The sequence below is a fragment of the Dermacentor albipictus genome, chromosome 6 (assembly GCF_038994185.2).
Source record: "Dermacentor albipictus isolate Rhodes 1998 colony chromosome 6, USDA_Dalb.pri_finalv2, whole genome shotgun sequence".
Lineage (NCBI taxonomy): Eukaryota > Metazoa > Arthropoda > Arachnida > Ixodida > Ixodidae > Dermacentor > Dermacentor albipictus.
Genome location: NC_091826.1, coordinates 125,933,142 through 125,955,543, shown reverse-complemented (window position 1 = coordinate 125,955,543; position 22,402 = coordinate 125,933,142). Strand labels below are relative to the sequence as shown.

At 45.2% G+C, this 22,402-nt stretch overlaps 1 protein-coding gene across 6 annotated transcripts in view; it reads left to right on the top strand.

Moving 5' to 3' along the window:
- LOC135899458 (muscle calcium channel subunit alpha-1-like) overlaps positions 1 to 22,402 on the top strand; it is a 934,514-nt gene that overhangs the window by 834,997 nt on the left and 77,115 nt on the right. For 5 of the 6 annotated variants that reach the window (XM_065428717.2, XM_065428718.2, XM_065428716.2 and 2 more), the window contains 4 exons: positions 2,409 to 2,610; positions 4,142 to 4,300; positions 10,471 to 10,581; positions 13,251 to 13,334. In XM_065428717.2, coding sequence (XP_065284789.1) covers positions 2,409 to 2,610; positions 4,142 to 4,300; positions 10,471 to 10,581; positions 13,251 to 13,334 — 556 coding nt within the window. The remainder of the gene's footprint in view (positions 1 to 2,408; positions 2,611 to 4,141; positions 4,301 to 10,470; positions 10,582 to 13,250; positions 13,335 to 22,402) is intronic. The other variant, XM_065428715.2, reaches the window with a different exon arrangement.

The window sequence follows — 22,402 nt, the reverse complement described above, 5'->3', positions numbered from 1 at the left end:
AAGCAGCGCTCAGGTCGACGACAAACTGTTACCTGCTATAAGAGCCGCAATTTTTCCGCAGGAGCTAAAATTCTGCAGAAAATTCTACATGTGGCTATTTGTTTAACAACCCTTTAAAGACGGTTAAACAGAGAAACTTGCAAAAACAGCAGCAATTTTCATTCTGTGCGAGTAATTCCGATGATCGTATAAGCAAGTACATGCGCTACATTTCTCCGAGAAAGTGGAATTTTACTACAGAACTTGTTTTTTACACTGTAACAAAGGTTGGCTTCATTGCACACAATTGACGGTAGGCTCCCAACATCACATGAAATGATTCGGATGATCGTATAATGCAAAACCACCCTGCAGATAATTCGTCAGCAAGGTGAAGTTTAATAGGAATTTTTCTATTACATCGTAACGAAGGTGGCTTTCATTGTACAAGCTTGTCTATGCTCCCAGCTGTACTGTCTAACAGATACTTGCGCCATCTGACCTTACTTACAACGAGCACAAAATCAACTTGTACGACCTGAAAGAAGCGCGAATCAACACAGGAGCTCAAATTGTCGTCTAGCTTGCACGAAAAACAAGAAAACCTCTAGACAAGCTGTTCTCGTCGTTTGTCTCTTTTTCAGTTCACGCTTGGCGAGCTGAGCTCGTCTTCCGTCAAATAAAGGTTTAACAGTGAAAATGCCGCTCTCAAGTTCTATTTATATGATTTATATGAGAAGCGGGCTGGTTTCACACAGTTTCTTCGATGATGTGCTTTTATCTGGAGGGGTAAGTAACAATAGAAGAGGAAGGATGTCATTACAGTCATTCTAGCTTTGCACGAAAAAAAAAAAGACTGAAGGTGGGTTTGGAAAACGATCGTGAGTTGGATAGATGGCTTTCGAACGACTAGTGCGGTATGGGAAAACACGTGGAAAGCGGGAGATGCAAATTCAAGACAATGAGCAAAACGAGAACAAAGTGAAAGCGGCAGCCCACGTTTCGACAAGTGGACTAGTCTTTTTCAAGGCGACATATGCTTTTCTCGGCACAGTTTGTTTACGTAGCTTTCTTCTAAAGGGGTGTGGTATGTGGAGCGGAGAGCTAGATGGATGATAGAGTTGGGAAGCTGTGATGGTGAGGCTTATGAAAGCGACAAATCGGGCAGGCTTGACTGCATGAAAGGTGTGGTTTCCCTACATCATTATGAGCTTTATTTATTTTGTTTGCTTGCATGGGACATGTCTTTCTATGTAACTTTGCCGCCCATAGTTGTGAAAGGAAAGCTTTCTTTGCCATCCCACCGTGGTTTCGCCTCAGCAGTCAGGTCGGTCTTTCCGCCTGTCAATTATCTCAGTGCCTGTATATATGAACATTACATGTGCGCCGGCATCTATAAGCAGCGCAGGTTGACCTCACAAGTATAGTCACAGCGAGTACTGCTGTGTGCGACCAAATACATCATGGCGTGGACCATATATGTACATCTAGCGGCTCATTATAGGCGTCCTAATGCGCACAGGCTTCGTAATAAGATATAGCGCATGCTATCGGGCGGTTTCCTTGAAATTTCTTCTATTTGGCCTAACATAATTCTCCGACCAGTGCATATGTGCCCGTTGCTGGAGAGTATGTGCCACTGTGGCACAAGGCGATTAGATGCCTTAAGTGCACACGCATGCCTGTACTGTGACAGGGGGCGTACATTACCATATACATCGTTTTTCTCTCTTCTCACGTTTCTCCTAACCATTTTTCTTTCACGAAGCATAAGTCATCGCCTGCATGCTCGTGATGTGACTGCATTGATGTCGCATTGTGGGCCTCTGCATTTAGGCACCTTTTCAGCGTCATAGTCCAGAACAAGAATATTGCATAACACTAAAGTTGTGACTTGTGTGACCCACATATATCACGAATATTGCACGTTGTATAGGACGACAATAACGAGAGTTGTGCACCATCGCATTTAGTTTTACAGCATTTATTTTACCGGATTACGACATCTTCGCTTCACTTAGACTCCACCATGTGCGTTCGATCTGCTCAATTCTTTTGCTGAAAATTTAGTTGTCGTTTTTGAAGGTTTCAGAAGCCTGCCGCATTTCTTTTTCAGGGTCGCAAAAGCCGATTTCAGGCGCTTCCCCACAATTTGCGTCGACATCTTTCTCCTGTACTCGTTTATACGTTGGATAAAGAGAAAATGTCGCCAGAAATTGGCGGGACATTGAAAGAACTTGCGAGAGATACAGACCAATGCACTATCAAAATGCATGTATGTTAAGGATAACGAATTTCACAGTCAACCAGGACATTACAGAGAAAATGCCGCGTAATGAAATATTGTAAACTTACGCGTGTTACTATGTCACTTTGCGCCATCCGTGTTCTTCAATTGTCCCACGTATTACTGCTCTTTTTCTCTGCAGCCTCCTGTACGTGGCCATCGATTCGAATGAGGAAGACCACGGCCCATTGTACAACTATCGGCCTCTAGTGGCAGTGTTCTTCATCGTATACATCATCATCATCGCATTCTTTATGGTGAACATCTTCGTCGGCTTCGTTATTGTGACCTTTCAGAACGAAGGCGAGCAGGAGTACAAGAACTGTGAGCTCGACAAGAACCAAGTGAGTGGCACGCCTGTTCTCTCGCTCTCGAGGAGAGTAAGGGTTGAATTCTCGAGACTCAGCCTTACTACTCATTATGAATATCGCTCCAGAGCTGTAGAACCCAAAAAGCCGGCGAAAGGGATCAGACCCTCGGGCAAGTGTAAACACCATTATCTCGTTATGCTGTATTTCGCATATTTTCAGGTTAGACTTTGAAATACTTTAGAGAGTGTTTCGAGCTTTGCGCACTTAGTGATGTCGAAGTACAGAAGGCGCTCAAGGTAATATGAAGTTCTTCATAGTAAGCTTCTCAAAGCTTTCCCAGGATTCAGAGGGTCCCACGGATGAGTTAGAAAATTGTGGTCAATTTTCGTTATTTCGGCTGTAAATTACTCGCGTAGTATTTATCTATGAGTTATGAAGGTTTCTCGAAGTCTTATGAATATGCTAATCATGAACAGAAGGACATTTTCTTAAAATTACTAGGATTTTCGATATCTTTTTCATCGATTAGAACAACAAAAATAGCGAATGCCAGTTAGAACAACCACTTAGCAGCGAGGTGCTCCAAAGTTCGGCATTTCGTATAATTGTACATAAATTCATTCAGATGATATGTTGCAATTCGTGATTTTATAACATTTACAGCAGGGATATTCATTCGTTTTGGCATAGCATGACACTTCAAAAACTATATCTCGTATAAAAATAATTTTCTACCGGTATAACTGCCAGTGCACACACTTCGGAAAGTACTCTCTTCATGACGAAGGGGCAACCGATATAAATAAAACTGTTTGGTAAATGCCTACCCCTCTTTCAATGCGGCGTACGCAATTTTCGAATCTGTAGCACCTTTGTTCTTGGAGCCTAAATTTGTTGCTGATAGTTTGTGTGTCATGTGTTGAACAAGCGCACGCGGACAAAACTGTGACCGAACACGCGCTCCTGCTTGTACGGCGAGCCCTTTGCGGACACGACATATCAGTTCATATACTTCAATTAAGGAAACTTTATAGAAAGTTACAAAGTCTCTCTTGGGCGTGGTGAATAACATTAGAAAAACAATGGCTGTCTTTGTGGTGTGAGTGAGCCTTCTGTTGGGTCGGCTTTTGATGAATGCAGTGAGCGCATAAAGAAAAGTCAACAATAATGAAACGTCTCATATAGGTTGACAGATGTTTCGAGTAGGCGACCGGTCTTTGTCGAGGCAATGACGTTATGCTTAGTGGTTTAACTTTTTGTGGTTATGGAGGTGCCGCCACGTGTTCGCGAGCGAGATGGTTCAGATTGTTGGCGCCACTAGCTACAGTTCGCAACGTCACCTCGCAGACCCCATAAAACTTTCATGCTCAGGATTACAATGCCCCACTGAAAAAGAAATACGCCGACTGTGGAAATGTCCACGTGCCCGTCGAACTTACTTGACGCTGGTCCGCGCCTGTATCCGACAGTGTTTTATCTAAACATGCACATCTTGAGCGTGCCTGACTGACTGTGAGTGATCATTAATGGTGCGTCCATTTTGCAACCCTCTCCCGCCACACAGAGAAACTGCATCGAGTTCGCCCTCAAAGCGAAACCCGTGCGGCGCTACATCCCAAAGGCCCGCTTCCAGTACAAGATGTGGTGGTTCGTCACGTCCCAGTATTTTGAGTACGCGCTCTTCGTGCTCATCATGACCAATACACTCACCCTTGCCATGAAGGTGAGAACACGCCCCATGTCTCGTGGTTTTTCGCTTCATTCTTAGCATGCTGGCTTCACTAACACTACTCATAAGTTTCTCTTGGGGTGTGAATTATTTGCCATCTTAAACTGCTATGATGTCTTCGGAAAGCCTGAAGAATGTGCTTGTCGAGACTTTACAGTGAAGATTCGATTGAACAATTCTACTTACACATCATTACAGTTCTACTTACATTTGCTTCAAGCCCTTAGACTGTTCATCTATAAGTGCCGACTAATACTACATGATATTTCCACAACATCGTTTAGTGCTGTTTCATTGTGGCGTTGAGATTTGAAAATTCACGGTCTACTATGATTTCCTTGTATTAAAAGAGAGCAGGTTCGTGACTTGTGAAATGATGTACGTTCACCTTCGCAATGTCGTTCTGCACTCCTGTCTCTCAGACCAGCCGCAGATGATCCACAGAAGCAGTGAATAACTAAGCTAGAAATAAGGAACATAGAATGTCGCCATTTGCGGCACCTCTTACTCTTGTACCGTATGTACAAGCAGGTAGGTATGGGTGGTATTTGGGTGGCTTAATTTGCATACTAAAAGACATTTGTAGGCAAGCCTAGTCGTGTGAAAGGATTAGGGATGATTATTGAGCCCGTTAAAAGAGAAATGCCAACACTTGTAGTTTGGACTTAGTAGCGATATTCCGTTAGAGATAACCAAACTATGAAAGGTGTACCACTGCTGCTTTTATCATGATATCTCTAGGAACTCTCAGCAGCTAGTTCCGGCTGCAGTAGCATCTGCCAGTGCAAATCTATCCTAGAAGATCTACCGCGAATGTACTAGCGTCCGAATAATGTTTCAGGTGAGTGGGAGCTACGATAATTGTTCTGACGCCTTGTCATCGCTCGATACTGTACTCAAGATTGAGCGGATGATTCTCTATCGCGGAGGAACTCGTCACTTAAGGACGAATGGATTTTCCTGGCTATGTCAATGACTAGATGACAGTTGTGCGTTGCACTCGGTCACAATCTTATTTTGAGGCAGAGTTTGGCCAAGGCGCTTGTTTCCAACAGAGCTTCTATGACTTAGGAGCTAAGAACGCTCTCAGTTAGAGGAGCGCTGTCGTTTTGGAGCGATAGCTCTGCTACACGTTCAAACCCAGAAAACGCCTCGTTCCGTAAATCTGACATTCAAGCTCAGCCAAGGTCAAACTGGGACTTAACCTGCTAGTACCGGCGGCTGCTGCGTACGCCGCGTGGGTGCCCGTATCTTGAAAGCGATCTGCGATGTGGACAAAGTGCGCGGTCGCGCGGGTATCACCTTTAAAGTGATCTGCGATGTATACAGAGTGGTCCGAGCCCTAATAGCTTCGCATGCGCTGTGCTTTCGATGCTTAGTTCGCGTTGAAGTGAGACTCAGTATGAAGGTCAATGCGCTCGCTGCTGTTGTGGCGCCGAGCAGCGTCTGTGCCATTTTCCAAAGCAAACAAACCCTTGCTATCGCTGGAGAAACTTGGTTTAACCGCGTTCAGTCACAGCAACTTTTTTTCTCACCGTAATACGTACAGCAGTAACCAACACAAATGTAGTTACATGGGTCTACTCTGCATGGTTAGTGCATCTGGAAGCATGTGGCAAGTGGCAAACGCGTCATTAATACTTGAACTTCGAGGTTGCATTTATGTAAACGTCACGATTTTTAGCCGCTGCTACTTCAAGGCAGTGCGTCTGCATGTGCCGGCATATCTCGCATGCGGGCGCCGAAAATCGTGCGGCGCCTGATAAGAGAGTTCTACTGGACATACCTCATCATACATTAGTTATGAGAGATCTCAAATCTCTCTTGTATACCCTTCCTTCTTTTTGGAGCTTGCAGTGTAGCTGGTACATTCTTAATGAACTGACCGTCCCCGCCTAGATGAAAGACCTCATACGTGCCTACTCTACCTGCGGTGGGGAGGCAAAGCCTCAAATGCGGTTCGCGTTCTTTAGATACTCCGCGGTGACTCCCCGTTCGTTTCACTATACCCTAGGCGATGAAGTTTATTACGTACATTGCTCACACGTAACATGCACACTCGCCCGCAAAATATTGCGGTGTGCGCGAGCGCGTGGTGCAACGGCCCCCCGTTGTAGAGACCGACGCCTGCGCGCACGTGCGTCTCTCCAGCACTGCAAGCGTCCATGTTTGTAGGGTTTCTCCTTGCGCGCCGGCGATATCCGAATGTAGCCGCGAGGTTCCCTTCTTGCGATTGGCGTTGTGGTGGCTTCGACGGGCAAAACCTCGTTCATATAACGGAAATCCAGAGTTAACATTACTCTTGCCTGTCTCGTTCTATAGACCGCGTTTTCTGCCCGCTCTTCTGCGGGAGAACGTCCCGTTCGTAAAAAGAAAGAACGAAGAGTGGCCACGAAAAGACGCTGTGCAGAAAAAAAAGGAAATGACTTGTTGCGCTCTTCACCGGGCCCTATGCGTCCGCGCCGTGACTCGACAGAAACCGGCCGCAGTGACGCGCCCAAACTCACGCTCACGCAATCGCAACATGGGCATCTTGCGGCAGAATTCGGATATCGCCGGCGCGCAAGGAGAAACCCTGCAAACATGCACGTTTGCATTCCTGGAGAGCGCAGGCATCGCAGGCGTTGGTCTCGACAACAGGGGTGCGCCGCTAGGCGGCGCGCAGGGCCGTTTCGCCATAAAACCCTTTAAACTTGGTAAAGTACTGACACTCTCCTCCTCCGTCTTCACTCCTCCTCGTTTTCCCTCACTTTCACGTCCCTCCTAAAGCCCCTCAATTTTTCAAAAGTAGCGCCATTCTTCGATCTTTCCGACACCCCGCTCCTCCTGGCGCGTCTTCCTCCACGCCCCCTGTATATTTTTTCTTTCCAGCGCGCGCCGACCTCCATTGTTGGGCCTGCGCGACGAAAGTACGGCAGGTGGACTGACGGAGTGCGTTAGCGTAATAGAATGTGCAGGGCCGAGAACATAATTGCGATGCCATGCTGCTGCGCCTTCAGTTGCCGCAACAGACACAGCGAGGGCAAAAAGTTTTTTTGCTTTGCCGTCCGGTGGGCGCTACGCAAAAAGAAGTGTGGAGTCGCAGGATCGGGCGGGCTGACTTCGAGGAAGTGGCGAAGAACGCACGGCGTAGTAAAGGCCACGGCTACTCACAACCTCTTATTTTGAGCCTAGTTCACGCCTTCCGCTTCGAAAAAGCGTGTGTTCATGCTCTGCGTGGTTTTTAGCGCGTTGTTTGACTTTTTTTTTTCGAATGTGCTCTCTTTGTTTCATGTAGATTCGTCTTGCGGTGAAATGCACGCATCTGCAGCTGGCCTGTGACATAAAAGCGACTTTATTCAGGGTGTGTTTTGAGCTCCACCATAAGTTAGCACATTCTCGACGCTTACTATGACTTACGACGCAGTCTTAGCTTCGAATGTACGCCCGCATGTATTGATTTGGTTTGTGGTGATTAACGTTTTTAACGTTCCGAAGCGACTAAAGCTAAGAGGTCGTAGTGGATGGCTCCGGATAACTTTATCTAGCTTGCCTGGGGAAGTTTAACGTGCACTTTGATCGTAGAGTCGTACGTGGGCCGGTAAATTCCTCGTTGGCGTTTCATAATACTCACGCGCTAGCTTTGCTTTAGAAATTGGCGCCTCGGCGCGATTGTATTTCTTCAACAAATTTTATTTACTACTTGTAACAACTCGTCATTATTTTGTATTACTGACGGCGCCTCCAGGGCACCAAAGCGGCAACGGGAACACCAAAGCTAGAACCAGGGCTGGATGGGGCTCGCCGAAGCCTGTGCATGCCAAGGGAGTATAAGATCGCGGACAGCCAATTTTGTATGCGAACACTCTCTGCGACGCCTGCATTAGTGTAATTTTACGTGCTCTTCAGAGGCCTCCGTTAGCCATTACATGTGCCCTCCTGGAGTAGTACTTGTAAAAAAAAAACAATATATCGTCACGATTACCAAAGCACCCCGCAATGAAAAAAAACGGCCCTGTTGCCAGGCATTGCTGATCGCACACAGGCGGAATCTCTCACGAGCCGATCAAACAAAAGTGTCCTGCAGGTACGTGAATGAACCTACGAAACCACGTACACATACTTTCACGCTGTCAACACCTGAAACTTTGGTAATTACGCGCGTGTTTGAGTACACCGCGTGCTTGCGTCGTGTTTCAGCAACACGAACTCTCAACGTCGCGAGCTTTACGCCTCAAATACTCCTTGAATAATGGTAATTTTCTCTATTTCTTCCGCAATTCCAAGACGAAATTCTAAAGGCCAGTTACCGACTGACGAAGAAAGATCTGGATTGAAAAAACTGCTCCGCAGGGCTCGAACGAACTTTTCTGCGGATGTCCTCCCGTAGTGGGTTAGCCGTCGTCTGCTACGGCAGGCCCACCACCGGCGGCGCCACCGTCGAGGCCGCGCCGAGCGGAGGAGGAGGGAAGCGAATGGCGCTACTTTGGGAGAGTGAGGGGTTTTACTCCCTCCTCGACCATGACGCCGCCTGCACTGCTCGAGCGTGGCAACGCGCCAACATGCGCTCCTCGCAACTCCGTAGACACTGCTCGAGCAAAAATGGCGCTGATGCATGGCGCGAGGGCCCACGTGATGCTATTAGGCCAATAGCGACGCGCCGTCGGTCTCGGCCAGAGCGCACGAGGAGGAGGCGAGCTTCTTCAAAGCGTGCCCCTGCTTTACGAAGTTTAAGGGGTTTTATTTCCCCACGCGCTCGCGCGCCCCGCAATATTTTCTGGGCGAGCGTGCGTTAACTCCCTCTTGGACGAGATTGGCGTACGTTATAGAAAATTCAACTTGTCGCTTCTTGTCCGTTCTGGCTTCTGAACTAGGTAAGACTTCCCGCATTATTACTTGCTTGTTGCCGACATCTACTACAATGTATGTTATTTAGGCCTGTCCATTTATTTCGAAGCTCCACCATGCAGCAGACAAACTTTTAAGTGATCCGGGCTTGCGGCATTCACTGTGACAAAATAACCTGATCTAAACCTTTACCGGATTAGCTATTGTCAGTAGCTATATATATAACGCCCGTATAATGTAGTTTATACGGTGCGGATATTTAGTATTTTTACATACCTACGTGATTCCTGCGCAAGCTGTGATATACTGTAAGTCACTTAAAGCTCGGCAGCTTGTCTGTTTTATGTGATGTGTCTTTTATGGACGCAATTAAACGAATTTGACAACAAAAGCCCACTCTTTCACCGCTTCCCTGAGGGCGAGCCACTTATAGAAATCGCTTTCTTGGTATATAGTAGGGAACTTATCGCATACTCCTCATTCTGTATTTCATTACTAATAAAAATGGAACACCTTATATTTATTTGCTTCCTAGTTTTCTGACTGTTTTAGCTAATTAGTCCCGAGTCATAACTACGTCGGCCATTAGAAAGTAGTTGTCAGAGTGAAGTATCACCAAGTTGCCTGTGACAGTTTCTTTCGTTTATTTTCTTTTGCTTGCTAACCTCTTTCTTACAAGCTGGGTATAAAACTCTTTAATGTGGCTTAATGATATGACGAATTTCCTTCACATCGTCGCCTGTCTTCTGCTTGGATGGCTTGTATAGTTACACCATGTTTCCTTTTCTCCTTTCCGCTTTGTCATCGTGCACTTTCATGTTTCTGATGCTTTCTTTACTGGTGTTCTCATGCAGCTCTCATTTCAGACTTTGTCGTCCTTTTTCTTGTTTGTTTCTTGTGCAGTAGATCATAATGATCGAATAATAACGCGCCAAGCCTTTATTTATGCTGCCACATCGACGGCTCACGGTTTCTTACTCAGCTGGAACGCATCGCCACATGCCAGTTAGCGAAAGTCCATCGAGTCGTCTGACATCATGCGCCACGTTGGAGCGTAATCATTTCGCAAAATCTGAGTAACTCGAAAAGGCACTTTGTTCGCTGTACATCTTGAACAAACAGAGCTACTACGTTGAATGCAGACGATTGTGTTAGAAGAAAGTAATCCTGCAAACGTTTCATACGTGTATCCGTGGAACTAAACGCAAAATAAGAATGTCGTTTTTCGCGTTATATTCGCTTTTACCCTACCATTTTGCCTTATGTCATTTTACTCTTGTCAACAATGCCCTTTCTGCTCGCCCACAACTTACAGATTGTTTATCTTTTTTTTGCAGTTCTACGGCCAACCCGATTCCTACACGTACGCACTGGATGTCATGAACATGATTTTCACCGCCGTTTTTGCCCTCGAGTTCGTTCTAAAAATTGTGGCCTTCAGGTTCAAGGTAAGTCATTAGAGTAATGTTTAATGTGAACCCAAGAAGGTAGGGGTTTAGCATCGACTCGAGGCCGACTCTGTATCGAGAGTTTCAAGAACCGTACGAGTATTCGAATAGCTCCCAACTGTTAATCACGTGGTCTGCTCACCCTTACCAAATCGAAATTTGCAGAATACGAATTTAACCTAGTAAGCTTTACTCTGATTTGGCACATACGTCGTATATCAGCGCGTAGATTCCTACATAAAAATGTGCGGTTGACAGTGTTTCTTGCGGTGTGTCTATTCCCATTTCTATGCTGGTTTCGTATACATATATATATATATATATATATATATATATATATATATATATATATATATATATATATATACATATAGTCACACGACGTTCGAGCACTAATGCAGCCTACACGCAACTGGGAATCAAATCTCGCTCAGAATAGCAAATTTCCCGATAGATGTTGAGTAAGAGGAAGGTGGGTTCCGTAACGTAGAATGAATGCATTCCTATTTCCCGTCTGTCTGCATCTCCGAGGCTCTGATGCTCAACTTGATCAGAAGACACGCAAAATTTCCGTGCAAGCGACCGCTCGGGGCACTTTGCTTGCATCCGCGGGTTTCTTTCACGCTCGAAAAAAGACTTTTATGTCACACGTATTCAGCAACAGAAAGCTGTATCGGGAGTTTTTCATGTTACCCTACAATTTTCTCATCGACACTTTTCATCTAATTAAAATATATGACAAGCTGATTAAACAACTAAGAATAATTATCTAATTAGGCGGAATACAAAAATAACCTGAGTATCTCCAAGCAACAGCAAATGACATTACCTTGGTTTGATGCAGCTATGTGGCATTCGCATATTTTTAAACTTTGGCTCAAGTTACATGAAACATCCTGAATTTTAATAGGCGGCATCGGAGTAGGCCCAACATAAAGCTTCCTCTTAAGTGGTCGTACTTCACGTGTGTTTATTTTCGGGTGTTCTACACAATGCATTTGCTTGATGTTTTACGTACGTTCATCGCCACGAAAATTTCTCATTTATCACTTTTAGCTGCCATTTCCCAGCGCATAACTTTGCGTACACTTGCAATTTTGGGTCAGGTCTTTTACAATGTACCTTGCGGAAATGCGGCACATAGGAGTCACTGTAGAGAGGAGGCCGCAGGCTTGCTTTGCATTCGGCCTAAGACTAGGCACTTTCTTAGCAGATATTCTCTCATTACCTTGCCTCATATTTGTATCATGTTTCAAGTATAAATCAGCGGATTACATTTTGCACTACTATATTGTGACCGCTTTCATTAAAGGAACTAAGCAGCCTATAAATGAGCCTCCGGCCACGGAAGCCATTTCCTGTTTTGCTCTATAAATTGTACACGGAAGTTTCTGTTTTTAAATCTATTCAAGCTTGAATTACATGAGTGCATGAAGTGGACTCGCCAGATTAAAAATGTGACTGGTCTCCTTGACTAGCCTTAGATTTGCCACTTTCACAAAATATGAGTCAGACGTGGCAGCTGTACGTGATGAACACCTCAGTTCGCATCATGCTATAAAAAAAAAATAAACCACTGATTAGGGGAGAAAGGTAGGAAAAAGTGAGTCACTGTCAACAATTTATTAAAAGGCAATTCAAAGGAATGCTAACAGTTGCCTTTGTACAGAAACGTACAACCGCAGATAGACCACAATTTTCTGACCGAAATTATTCATCTGAGCACATGAAAATTGTTTTTCTGTTTAGTTCGCTGTTTTTCGAAGTGATGACTGTTCCGTCTATGGTATGTGTGATTCACCATCCTTTTATACTTGCAACACTGTGGTACCGGAAAGTCGTGCATATAATACAATGTTGTAAATAATATATGCACCAATTCTAGGGTAATGGAATGTACAAATCACACACGTTTTGTAACTGAAAGAAAGAACCGCTCACACCTTTGGAAACTAACGTAGTTGAATGTAATACGAGAAGGAAATCTGGCTTGTCGAAATTCAAAATAAAGTATATCCTCGTTTGCGGAATCTTCCTCTACCTGACACGCAAAGAACTGTGCAGCTAAGTTTACTGCAGTATTGTCATTATACTTACTTTTGTGTTCTCTTATTTCTTGTGCAAGACCGAACTTTTCAGTCTCTAGGAAGGTTAAAACTGCAAATTCCTTTGAAACAAAGTGGTAATGTCATGCCGGCTGCCTGTTCAGTCGAAAGTAAATCATAGCCCACTAATATTGAAGGTAAGACAGAGCGAGGTCACTGGCGAGTGCCTGAGATGGCTTGGTGCTATATTTTGCAGGTTACAGGTGAGCATATGTGTGACTTGTTCTGAGAAATAGCGCTGAACAAAACACTGAAAACCAGCGCTGAACAACACAATGAAGCGCCGAACAGAACGAAACAACAGTTCTTGACTTTTGTGTCCGGCTTTGGGGCTGTTTCTTCTTTTTTTTCGGGACAAGCCATGTACCAACCCGCTTAAATAAACAATCCAGGCCATAAGTGACCGTGAGCTTGATAAACTTGTCTTAAGTGGATATCATTGGTGGGCATATATACATTCATAGAGTCCCCAGGAGTCAAACATCATTGCTTGTAAATATTTTGTGCGTGGTGTTCACGTGTTCTTTCTTTCTTTCTGCCTGTTCCTCCCCTTTCTTTATGCAGAACTACTTCGGCGACGCGTGGAACGTGTTCGACTTCATAATTGTGCTGGGCAGCTTCATCGACATATTCTACTCCGAAGTAAACGTGAGCGATCTTCGGCTCCAATCTGCCCTCTAGGAAATCCCCGTGTGGCCCTGTTGCGCAGCATATCATTCGCTCTCTCTCTCTCTCTTTCTGTCTCTCTATCTCAACGTGTGCGTGTGTGCCACCCGCCTTCCCATTGGCCCGGACGACTACTGCAAGTAGCGGGATTTCTTAGAGCGCAGACACGATTGCCAGCAGGGCAGGAATTCCCAAAGAGCAACGTTCGTTACGAAGCCCTTGTCAGGCCGCGGCTCTTTGCACGTCGCAAACTCCTCGCGAGCGGATGCAGCGAGTGTGCTTCGCCCCAGAATCGCGAGTACTTCTATGTGCGGAATACTTAGTCCTGCTGCATTTGCTTTCTTTTTCTGTTGGTAGGCAGAGTTAAATGACGTCCAGTTGGAGCTGGTGGAAGCATTACGCCTCCGGATATTTCATTTCACATATATATATGACATGAGATTGTTTAAAATGGCATGAATTCAACAGAAGAAATGAAAACATCTTTACTTCAGTTAAAACGAACACCACCAGTACAAACAACAGTTCTTTTTGGGAAGTATTGTTGTGTGGACAATTCGACGTATACACGGACGAAACTGAGACTTTCATATGCGTTGTGCTCAAAATTAATCCACACATTCAAGAAAGTGGACTAGTGTGAATCAATATTGACAAGCACAATGAGCTAAGGAAAGAATACGCAGCAATGCTAAGTAGTGGCACCGCCACCAACAATCCGGACGTTCACCTTCGGGCACTTAGTTAAGTGATTTGTTCATATTACCAAATTACAGGCTCAAAGTGTAGTCTGGAGCTAGTATCTGGAGCAGACGATTGGTTCACAGTGTGATTCTTTTCTTTAGAGCTTGCGCTTTCTGAGTTGACTTTACGCATGTGATGTACTCGCAGTGTGTGTGAATACATATTAAGTCAAAATTGCATAATGTCGGCTCCCGATGTTCACGAACGCGCCGCACTACGAAGTACTTGATGCAGATACTTCAGAACTCTTGTATGTGCGTTGTGTAGCGGATTTAGTGAGATTCGTATTGAAGTCCATATTGGGGTGCGTCATATGAGCAGTCGTGCTGTTCGAAGAAACTGCGATTGTCAACAAACATCCTAGTATTAGTCCACTTTTAAACAGCTCTATTTTGGACACTGGAGTGCACCTTATTTTAATTGCACTGGCAATTAAGGGGAGCAACGCCCCCTCGTAGGCTGAGGCGTGTCCAAACGCAAGGTTTTTCCCGAGCAGTTGCAGTGGCGTCATTTGTTTATATAATTATCAGTCAACAAATAGCAAACACGCGACCCTAGGAAAATAGGGCGTCGTGTAACTTGTGTAAAAGAAAGAAAGGAAGACAGTTTATTTAGTGTGGCAACCGTTTTTTGTAGCAGCCGAGTTTCGCCCCGGCGGGAACGGCACGTAATAGAGAATGCGCTGAACTCTGCTTAGTGGGAGGCACAGCCTTCGCAGACGTTGCTTTGCTGTGCGAAGTAGTGGGCTTAGGTACCTTACAGGATATATTGCAAGGCGTAACCCCGACGAAGGACCAAAAGAAGTGGACGCAAAGAGCTTGAGTTAGTGACTGAACAAATTCCTAGCGGTGCCAGCGCAACCCGGGTGAAGGACAAAAGGAAGTGGACGATACGAGCTCGTATTGTCCGCTTCCCTTTGGCCTTCGTCCGGGTTGCGCTGGCCACCGTTAGGAATATGTTCAATCACTAACTCGCCCAGCTTGCTGCGTTAATACCGTGCAGGATCGCCTTTTGACTCTTTAAAATCTTCTTTGTGTTCCAGACATGTGCTACGTCACATGGTCTAGCAGATGGGGAAGCGTCCGCTGTATCACGGCTCGGAAAAGCTCTCATTTCCCAAAAGTACATGAGGCAGTGGCATGCAAATAGAATGAAGTCGACAAATATGTCCCAAACCGTACTTCCAGCTAACACAACAACAATGACACAGGTTGGCGGAAAAACAGTTAGAAAAAAAAAACACACAGACATACAAACATTGACAGACAGATCGTTAGCCTCTGGAATGTCCGTGAAATAGCCTGAGAATGCTAACGCATTAAAATGATGTAAAATTTATCCGGTTCTGTGCGTAATCTAACCAGTCTTAGCGCAATTTTACCTCAATATTCGTTCACACACACATGCGAAGAGTGGACTTCGCGGCGACGCCCTCATATAGGGCTGCGTGTCCACAGGGAAACGCGAGGAACCTAGCTGTATACACAACTCATACAGGACATGTCTCTGCGGTGCCAGTGCGCTGTGTGGCTGCATTGCGTCAGTGATAATCATGCTAACGTGAACATTTCTTCGTGAGATGGGTTCTGCTAGAATGTTTTTCGCGGCTATTATTCTATGAAAATTAGCGTCGCCGGTGACGGTCACAGAACTGTTGGTTGCATGCGTTATACTAGAGGCTCTTGACATTAAATTTCTGAGTGCCATTGTCGCTGCTACGATTGGTGGCCATTTCGTTTCGTTGTCGTAATTAACGACGTCGTTATGTTTTCGTACGTTTGCAAGTAACTCCTTAGTATGCTCTTACAGATATCTGTTAAACGTTGTACTTGGTGTTCGTCGTCTGGTTTTGCAATCCTTACTTATGCATACATGTGAAACGTGTTAAGTTGTGGGTATCGAAAGCTTTGCAGCTGTCAGTCTGAGTAACTAGAATGTAATGCATACTCAGTTGAACACTACTAAACTCCTACACGCAAGGATAGGATAGGAATACACTTTATTTGTCCAGTGGTTATTAATGTTGGTGCCCGGCGCTAGGCTGCCAGGGGTCCATCGCCTGCACGCAAGTACCCGAAAATGACGTCTGGTTCTACTTGTCATTCGTCATTTAGAAAAAGCTATAACGACAGGCATTCGTATATGAGCTCGTTCACCGTTTGTAATGCAGGAATTCACGAAAGACCTTCAAAGACGTAGGCATAGGCACGTAGCTGCAGGAAGGAGAGAAATTTATTTTGATAACAGCAACAGTGATTCTCGATAAAACTTGCCTTTGTGTTCATTTACGAGTAACAGCAACTGAAGCAGAGATTTCGAAGATTTGTGGTTGCAGAAAAAAAAACAAAAAAAGAAACAAAGAATCAGCGGACACGTAAGCACTCCTTAGGTCTTGTGAATGCTATATAAGTAATGTCCTATTGAACGCCGTTGAGTGGTCCATCGACTTCTGCGCTGCGAGTAATGTTTCAGACACTTGCTGCGGGGTATGTTATCGAGTTTTGTGATTATATTGGGGTGGGTTAATTTTTTTTCTTGTACAGTTTCTACGTTAGCATGTTGGCTGTAGGCCGGCCGATATTGGTGAAAAATTAAGAACGCCGCACGTCACCGACGTCCTGCTTTGACGAGAGACCGAGGAATTAGCAGCGGCCACCAAGGTCGGCAGGCTCGCGCAGCAGCTAAGCCCAGCGAGGGTGAGAGAGATGCCGACCGCGCGCAGTCCTGCGAGAGCGAGACGGCGGCACTGGCTCGCACCGGCTCGCACGCGTCATGCGACTTCCTCGCCCACGACAACCCGTCAACCACGACAACCCACGACAACGCGTCGCGTCGCCGTATCTGTTCAGTCGAGGCAGGCTGGTGACGTGGCGTCGCAGTGTTGCCCTCTCCCCTCACGCAGCAGGTACACCGACAATGCACGATCCTGACGTGGCGTCGCAGCCAATGTGACTATAGGTGCATTTTCACTGCTATAGACGCCAGCTTCTTCACTTAATGAGCCGTTCGATGCTTTCGCATCAAAACTGGGCACACAGGGATGATTTTCGATAACGGCGCTGTCCTTGGTTCGTGTCGAGAACTTGATTTCAACAAACCGCAACTCAGCCAACGATAGATACTGTGCGCATTTTCCACGGAATCTAAGGTCGCAGTAACATCCATGTTTAAAATTGTTAGTTGGGGGAAAATAGTAATATAGATTATATGAAGTTGAAGTTCAAGACGGTGCAGGGTTAGCTCTGTTATGTGAGCAGAATCGTATTTGCTCATTTTTTTCTGAGAGGACGACCACTCTGCATTCTGTTCTTCCGCGCCTATTCCGTACACAAAGTAGGCATAGCATGGTATCGCTGTATACAGGTCCACAAATGTGCATTCTTTTAGCTATGCCTTGAGCTTTTACGCATAAGTAGTGCTGAACCCCAAATATATAACGCATCTTGTTTAAGCTATGCCTTGAGCTTTTACGCAGAAGTAGTGCTGAACCCAAAACACATTACGCATCTTGTGTTTTGCGTTACGGAGTATCGAGAGCGCTTTTCGACTTTTAGGCATTACGCAATGGAAGGGTCAGGCGTCATTAAGTTTCGGTGTTATTTGGTTAGCATCTCTCTGAATATGTAACCGATTTCATGGGATTCTATACAGAATCGCTATTCACTTGCTACGTCTAAGCGTATCTTTTCTGATTTCCCAAGCGACTACGTGCAGAAGTTCGAACGACCACAGGCATGAAGGATTCGCGGCGCCCCATGCAGCGTACTTTTCGGCCACTAAAGTTGCATGTCGAAATAACTCGACAGCTGAAACTAGCGTCCTTGTCCGTTTGACCATCAAATCGTGCTAGTTTAAATTGTACTGAACTGTCATACGATGTAAGTGTAACACTGTTAGGATGAATAGAAGCAGAAATATGTGAATACCAGGTCCACATCAAATATAAAGAAGTGAGACTGGTGGCTAGAAGGTTTACCAGCGGTGCTTTAGCCGTGCTAAAATTAAAGGGTTAACGTAGCCAGGTGCCTGCTAAAATTGTGAGCTCACCATTGGCAAGAGTGCCCATTCGCAAGTGAGGAGTTTGCGAGACAAAGTCACCGTGAGCGTTTCGTTATTTTGCCAATATTGCCGCGCTGATTGTCCAGGCAGCTATTGGCTTTACGCCTTCGACTACGCTGGGACCTGTTATAGCAAAAATTGTCAGAAGCATGAAAAAAATGTTTCTTTTTCTTGTTTATCATGGGGCGAAAAGTCTTCTTCAACTCATCGAAGCTGCATTTTAATAATCAACAAATACCTACCTCAAATCCGCGAAGTCTTTCGTGAATTCAAGTGGAGCTAGAATTGCGGCTCAAGCCGACCCGCGTAACGCAGCGCATAACGCATAACGTAGCGCCAACGTAGGCATGTCATGCTGTGGCTCCAAAACCTTGTGCCTTCCACAGCGTCCAGTCTTTTGCAATTCGTGCCCTACAGCTGCTAGTAAACAAGCTGGCAATCAATTAGTTTGCACCTGTAGGGTCGACCTCGGTCGACTTTAGCGTGCACGCTTTGTTAGACGCACCTTATATTCCTTTTTTAGGAAAACAGCCTTACTGCTTGCTTATAGTGTGCCTTTGTAGAACCTCGCGTGCTGTGTGCCTCATTTCTTCTACCGAGTTTGATTCTAGATGGAGTGTGGTTAAGACCTGCTGCAGTGTTTCTCTTACCGTCGCCAAACCAGTAACGTAGCACGGCCTCATTTCGGACGTAATCCCAAAGAAGTGCAGCGTAACAGCGCGCGGTGTGCCCATCAAGTAGGTTGTGTAGCGTTTTTTTCTTCTTCTTCACTTTCCTTGTTTCTTCCCACAATGTTGCAGGCGTGAGCCCTAACTTTACGCCCTTGTTTTCGCTGTTCGTATGTGTATACCAAAGTTGGTTGTCTTATGCTTTGTTTTTTTTTTATTTCTGGGGTTCTTACAATAGCTGATAATTGATGAAAACAAGACTGTCAATTGGAGCAGACATCTAGCTTTTCGCAAGGCCTGGTGTCAACACGCCTCGACATGACGTCACACGTTTTGTGCCCACGGGAAACTGACTCGACACGAGATACATAGCGGTGCTGCCAACCTCTGGAATATGTCACCATATGCAGGACATTTGGCTTAGTCTAGTGGTAAAATGCCAAATTTAAGTGGTACCTCAAAGCTTCCTCTAAAAGCGAATGTTTTTGATCTGATCGCATAATGCTTCTTCAAATGTGCATTGGTTATTGCGATGTAACGCAAAAGAAATGCCTATTTTTTCACATGGACTCGAGGGACAGTTCTATTTGGTCCAGCTTTTATTTTTCAGCTGTTGATGATGCAGCAACAACCTCTGGAAGTTTCTCTTGCGTGCAACAGCTGACTGATCCGAACGTGCAGGTCCTTTCCCTGCGCATTCTCTTCAGAGAGCCTTTTGCCGAGTTAACAAAATTGAGAGAAAACGTGTGTCCTGATAACGCAAACATTGTGAGGCTCCTTTTGTTTCTTATTTTGCATTTAAGCGCGATGTCAGTGTCCAATTAAACAACCTAATACCTTTGTTTGTGTTTTCAACATTTACCAAGTTCGCCTTACTTTACTACGGCGACCTTGTACTCGTATATTTTGATTCTGCACTACCTTACCCTTAGCTCACTACCACATAATTTTTTGTTCAACTCCAGCCGAACTTCTTTTTTTGGTAGATTGCAGCCCAAATCCTGGTTTATTTATCGCGCAATTTGAATTTTCATCACACTGTCTTAAGTTTTGATGTGCGATAAAACCATAATGAACAGTTTCTGATATTTTGTTTCGAGGTGTGTTTGGACCGAAAATTGGAAGACCAACACCGAACTCCTTTCCTAGAGTATGTGCTGTTTTTACGTGAGGTACCTCTTTCGATTAGCCTCCTCCATGCTGCCTCGGTTGTTCCCCAGCTCCTATGCTGCCTTCTTCGAGCTGCAGTTTATTATTTTTCTTATTCAGCTGACAGTGTTCCTTCTGGGACGCCTAGTCCACGTCTGTTCAGTCTCGCAGAGGCATTTTTTGAACAATAAAAAAATCACGAACGAAATACTTGGAAAGCAGGAAGCATTTTCTGAAAAATCTAGGAAATCCTGGACATTGCTAAGACGGCCGGGGCCGAACTGGCAGCGCAGGTTGGCAGCACTAGCTCTCAGAATCACTGATTGTAGTTACATGCCGAGATGGCTCCCGTACGAAGATATACATGATATGATTATGCCTAATGTCACTAGGACTGCATTTGAATCCCAGCTTTTTTGTTCGTTAATGTTCAGGAACGCCATGCATAGCGTTCAGAAAACACGAATGCATGTTTTCCGGTATACATAATGTGCGAATAGTACTTGAGAAAGTTCCAAGTGGAGGTGACTTTTTACGTACGAGCTATTACTTACATTATTACTCATTACCTAACAGTCTCCGCGAGCTTGTAACAGTTCTTACGTTAACCAAATGGCTGTAGTTGCGTGGCAGAAGACGTCATCGAAGCACCAATTGACTAAATGAGTGCGAATTAACTGCGCAAGCATTGCATCAAAGGCTGGATTCCTAATTTGCTTCTAATCTCTGTTATGGCTACACGATTTTTCGCATTTGCTGGACACTCAGCCCTAAGCTGAGTGTTCAGCCGCTAGACTGTACAGATACCGCGCCACCCTTCGACATCGACAATCAACTACGTCAGCAGCGAGACAAATATTAGTAGCGCCTAATCCTAAACCCTCGTGACTGCAAACGCTTGACTAAAACATTGGCTTCACTACTGCAAAAATTGGCAGACATTGGTGGCGTCTATTTGTACTTGGGTGCCGGCACCATAGAACGGAAGTCGCAAGATTATTGGAGCGGTAGTTAGCTCAGGAATCTAACGAATCAAGGATTTGTTGATTGTTAATACCATCAGAGCTTTGCGCGGCGCACCCAATCTTTCATGCTTGCTCATTTGCCGCATGCAACATCAGCTGTGCTTCAAGCTATCGCCTTTGTGTGTGTGGTTCACGAAAGTGGCCGTGCTCGTCTCGTGACGCGCGAGAAGCTGCGTCGATACGTGTTGCATGCGGTGTCTAGGTGTTTCATAGAATAGCTTATGTGGAAGGCTAGAAAAAGGTTGCGCACGGGCATCCGCGAAGGCCGACTGCGCACACAATATCTGCCATCTCGCCTACTGTGCCCCGACACATTACTATGTGCAAATTGCGTTTCAAGGTATCACGGGAACACAGAGCGGCAACGACATAGGCAGCTGTGTATTCTCAAACTGTTCGTTCTTTCACTGTGCGATGCTTTGCAGAGCAGAAACGTCGAGGATTCGCCCTACACGGCAACATTTTACACGCAGTAAACAAACACTTCCATAAAGGCCTTTGCCAAGTTTTGTTGAAAATGTCTCGTCTAGGCTCTTCCTAAAATTGATTATCCAGTAAAGAGGGGAAAAACTGCCACGGAGCTGTTTATGCAGGGGGGAACCGCCCAACTTGTTTGGTGGTTCCCTCCTGGTGGCATTAGAAGAAGCTTTGACAGCCTTGGTGCTTGAATCCCTGTTGAATCCTTAGAACATGATTACTAACCGGGACAAGCTTTAATATGTTGATTGTACAGGCTTATATATTGCAGGTGAATGTTGCAATTGTTAAGAAGGCCACAGCATTAGAACTGTTTTCGTTGAGGCATGTTGTTTCCAGCTTGATCTAGTCCAGATGGCAGAAAACGCCTATATATTCGTTGCATATCGTGTGTCGCTATACTGGAGTCACATATGGCTTGGCTGTCTGGATTAGATCGAGCAGGGCAATCTCTAAACGGCGTTTTACTGGCTGCTAGGAATCTGTTTCTGCATGCCGTTTGTCGTGTCCGTCACGCACGGTGACAAGTTATTAAGGTATCTACAGCTAAAAAAAAAGAACATTCCTGAGAATCGTCGTTGTTCGTTTGTGCATTGAAGTAGAGAACACTAAAGAATGTTTCACGGAACTTGTGCTTAGTCACAGAGACACATGACGAGCTTTGCGACTCTTTCCGCGAGTTTCAGCGATATTGTCTTCAGGTAAGCCATGAAACCACGTTCGAAGTTGAGCAGAAATTTTCATATGTGATATCGCTTTTCACGATTTTAGGAAGCGATCCTGCCATTTGATGACTTGTCACCGTGCCTGCGAAATATTGGCAATCATTGGCCAAGCGCTGCGACGAGTTACCAGCACCGCGGAACGCTCTTTTTTTTTCTCGTAGTCAAGTATAGCGGAAAACGTCGCGTCACCCTTGGTTAAGAGT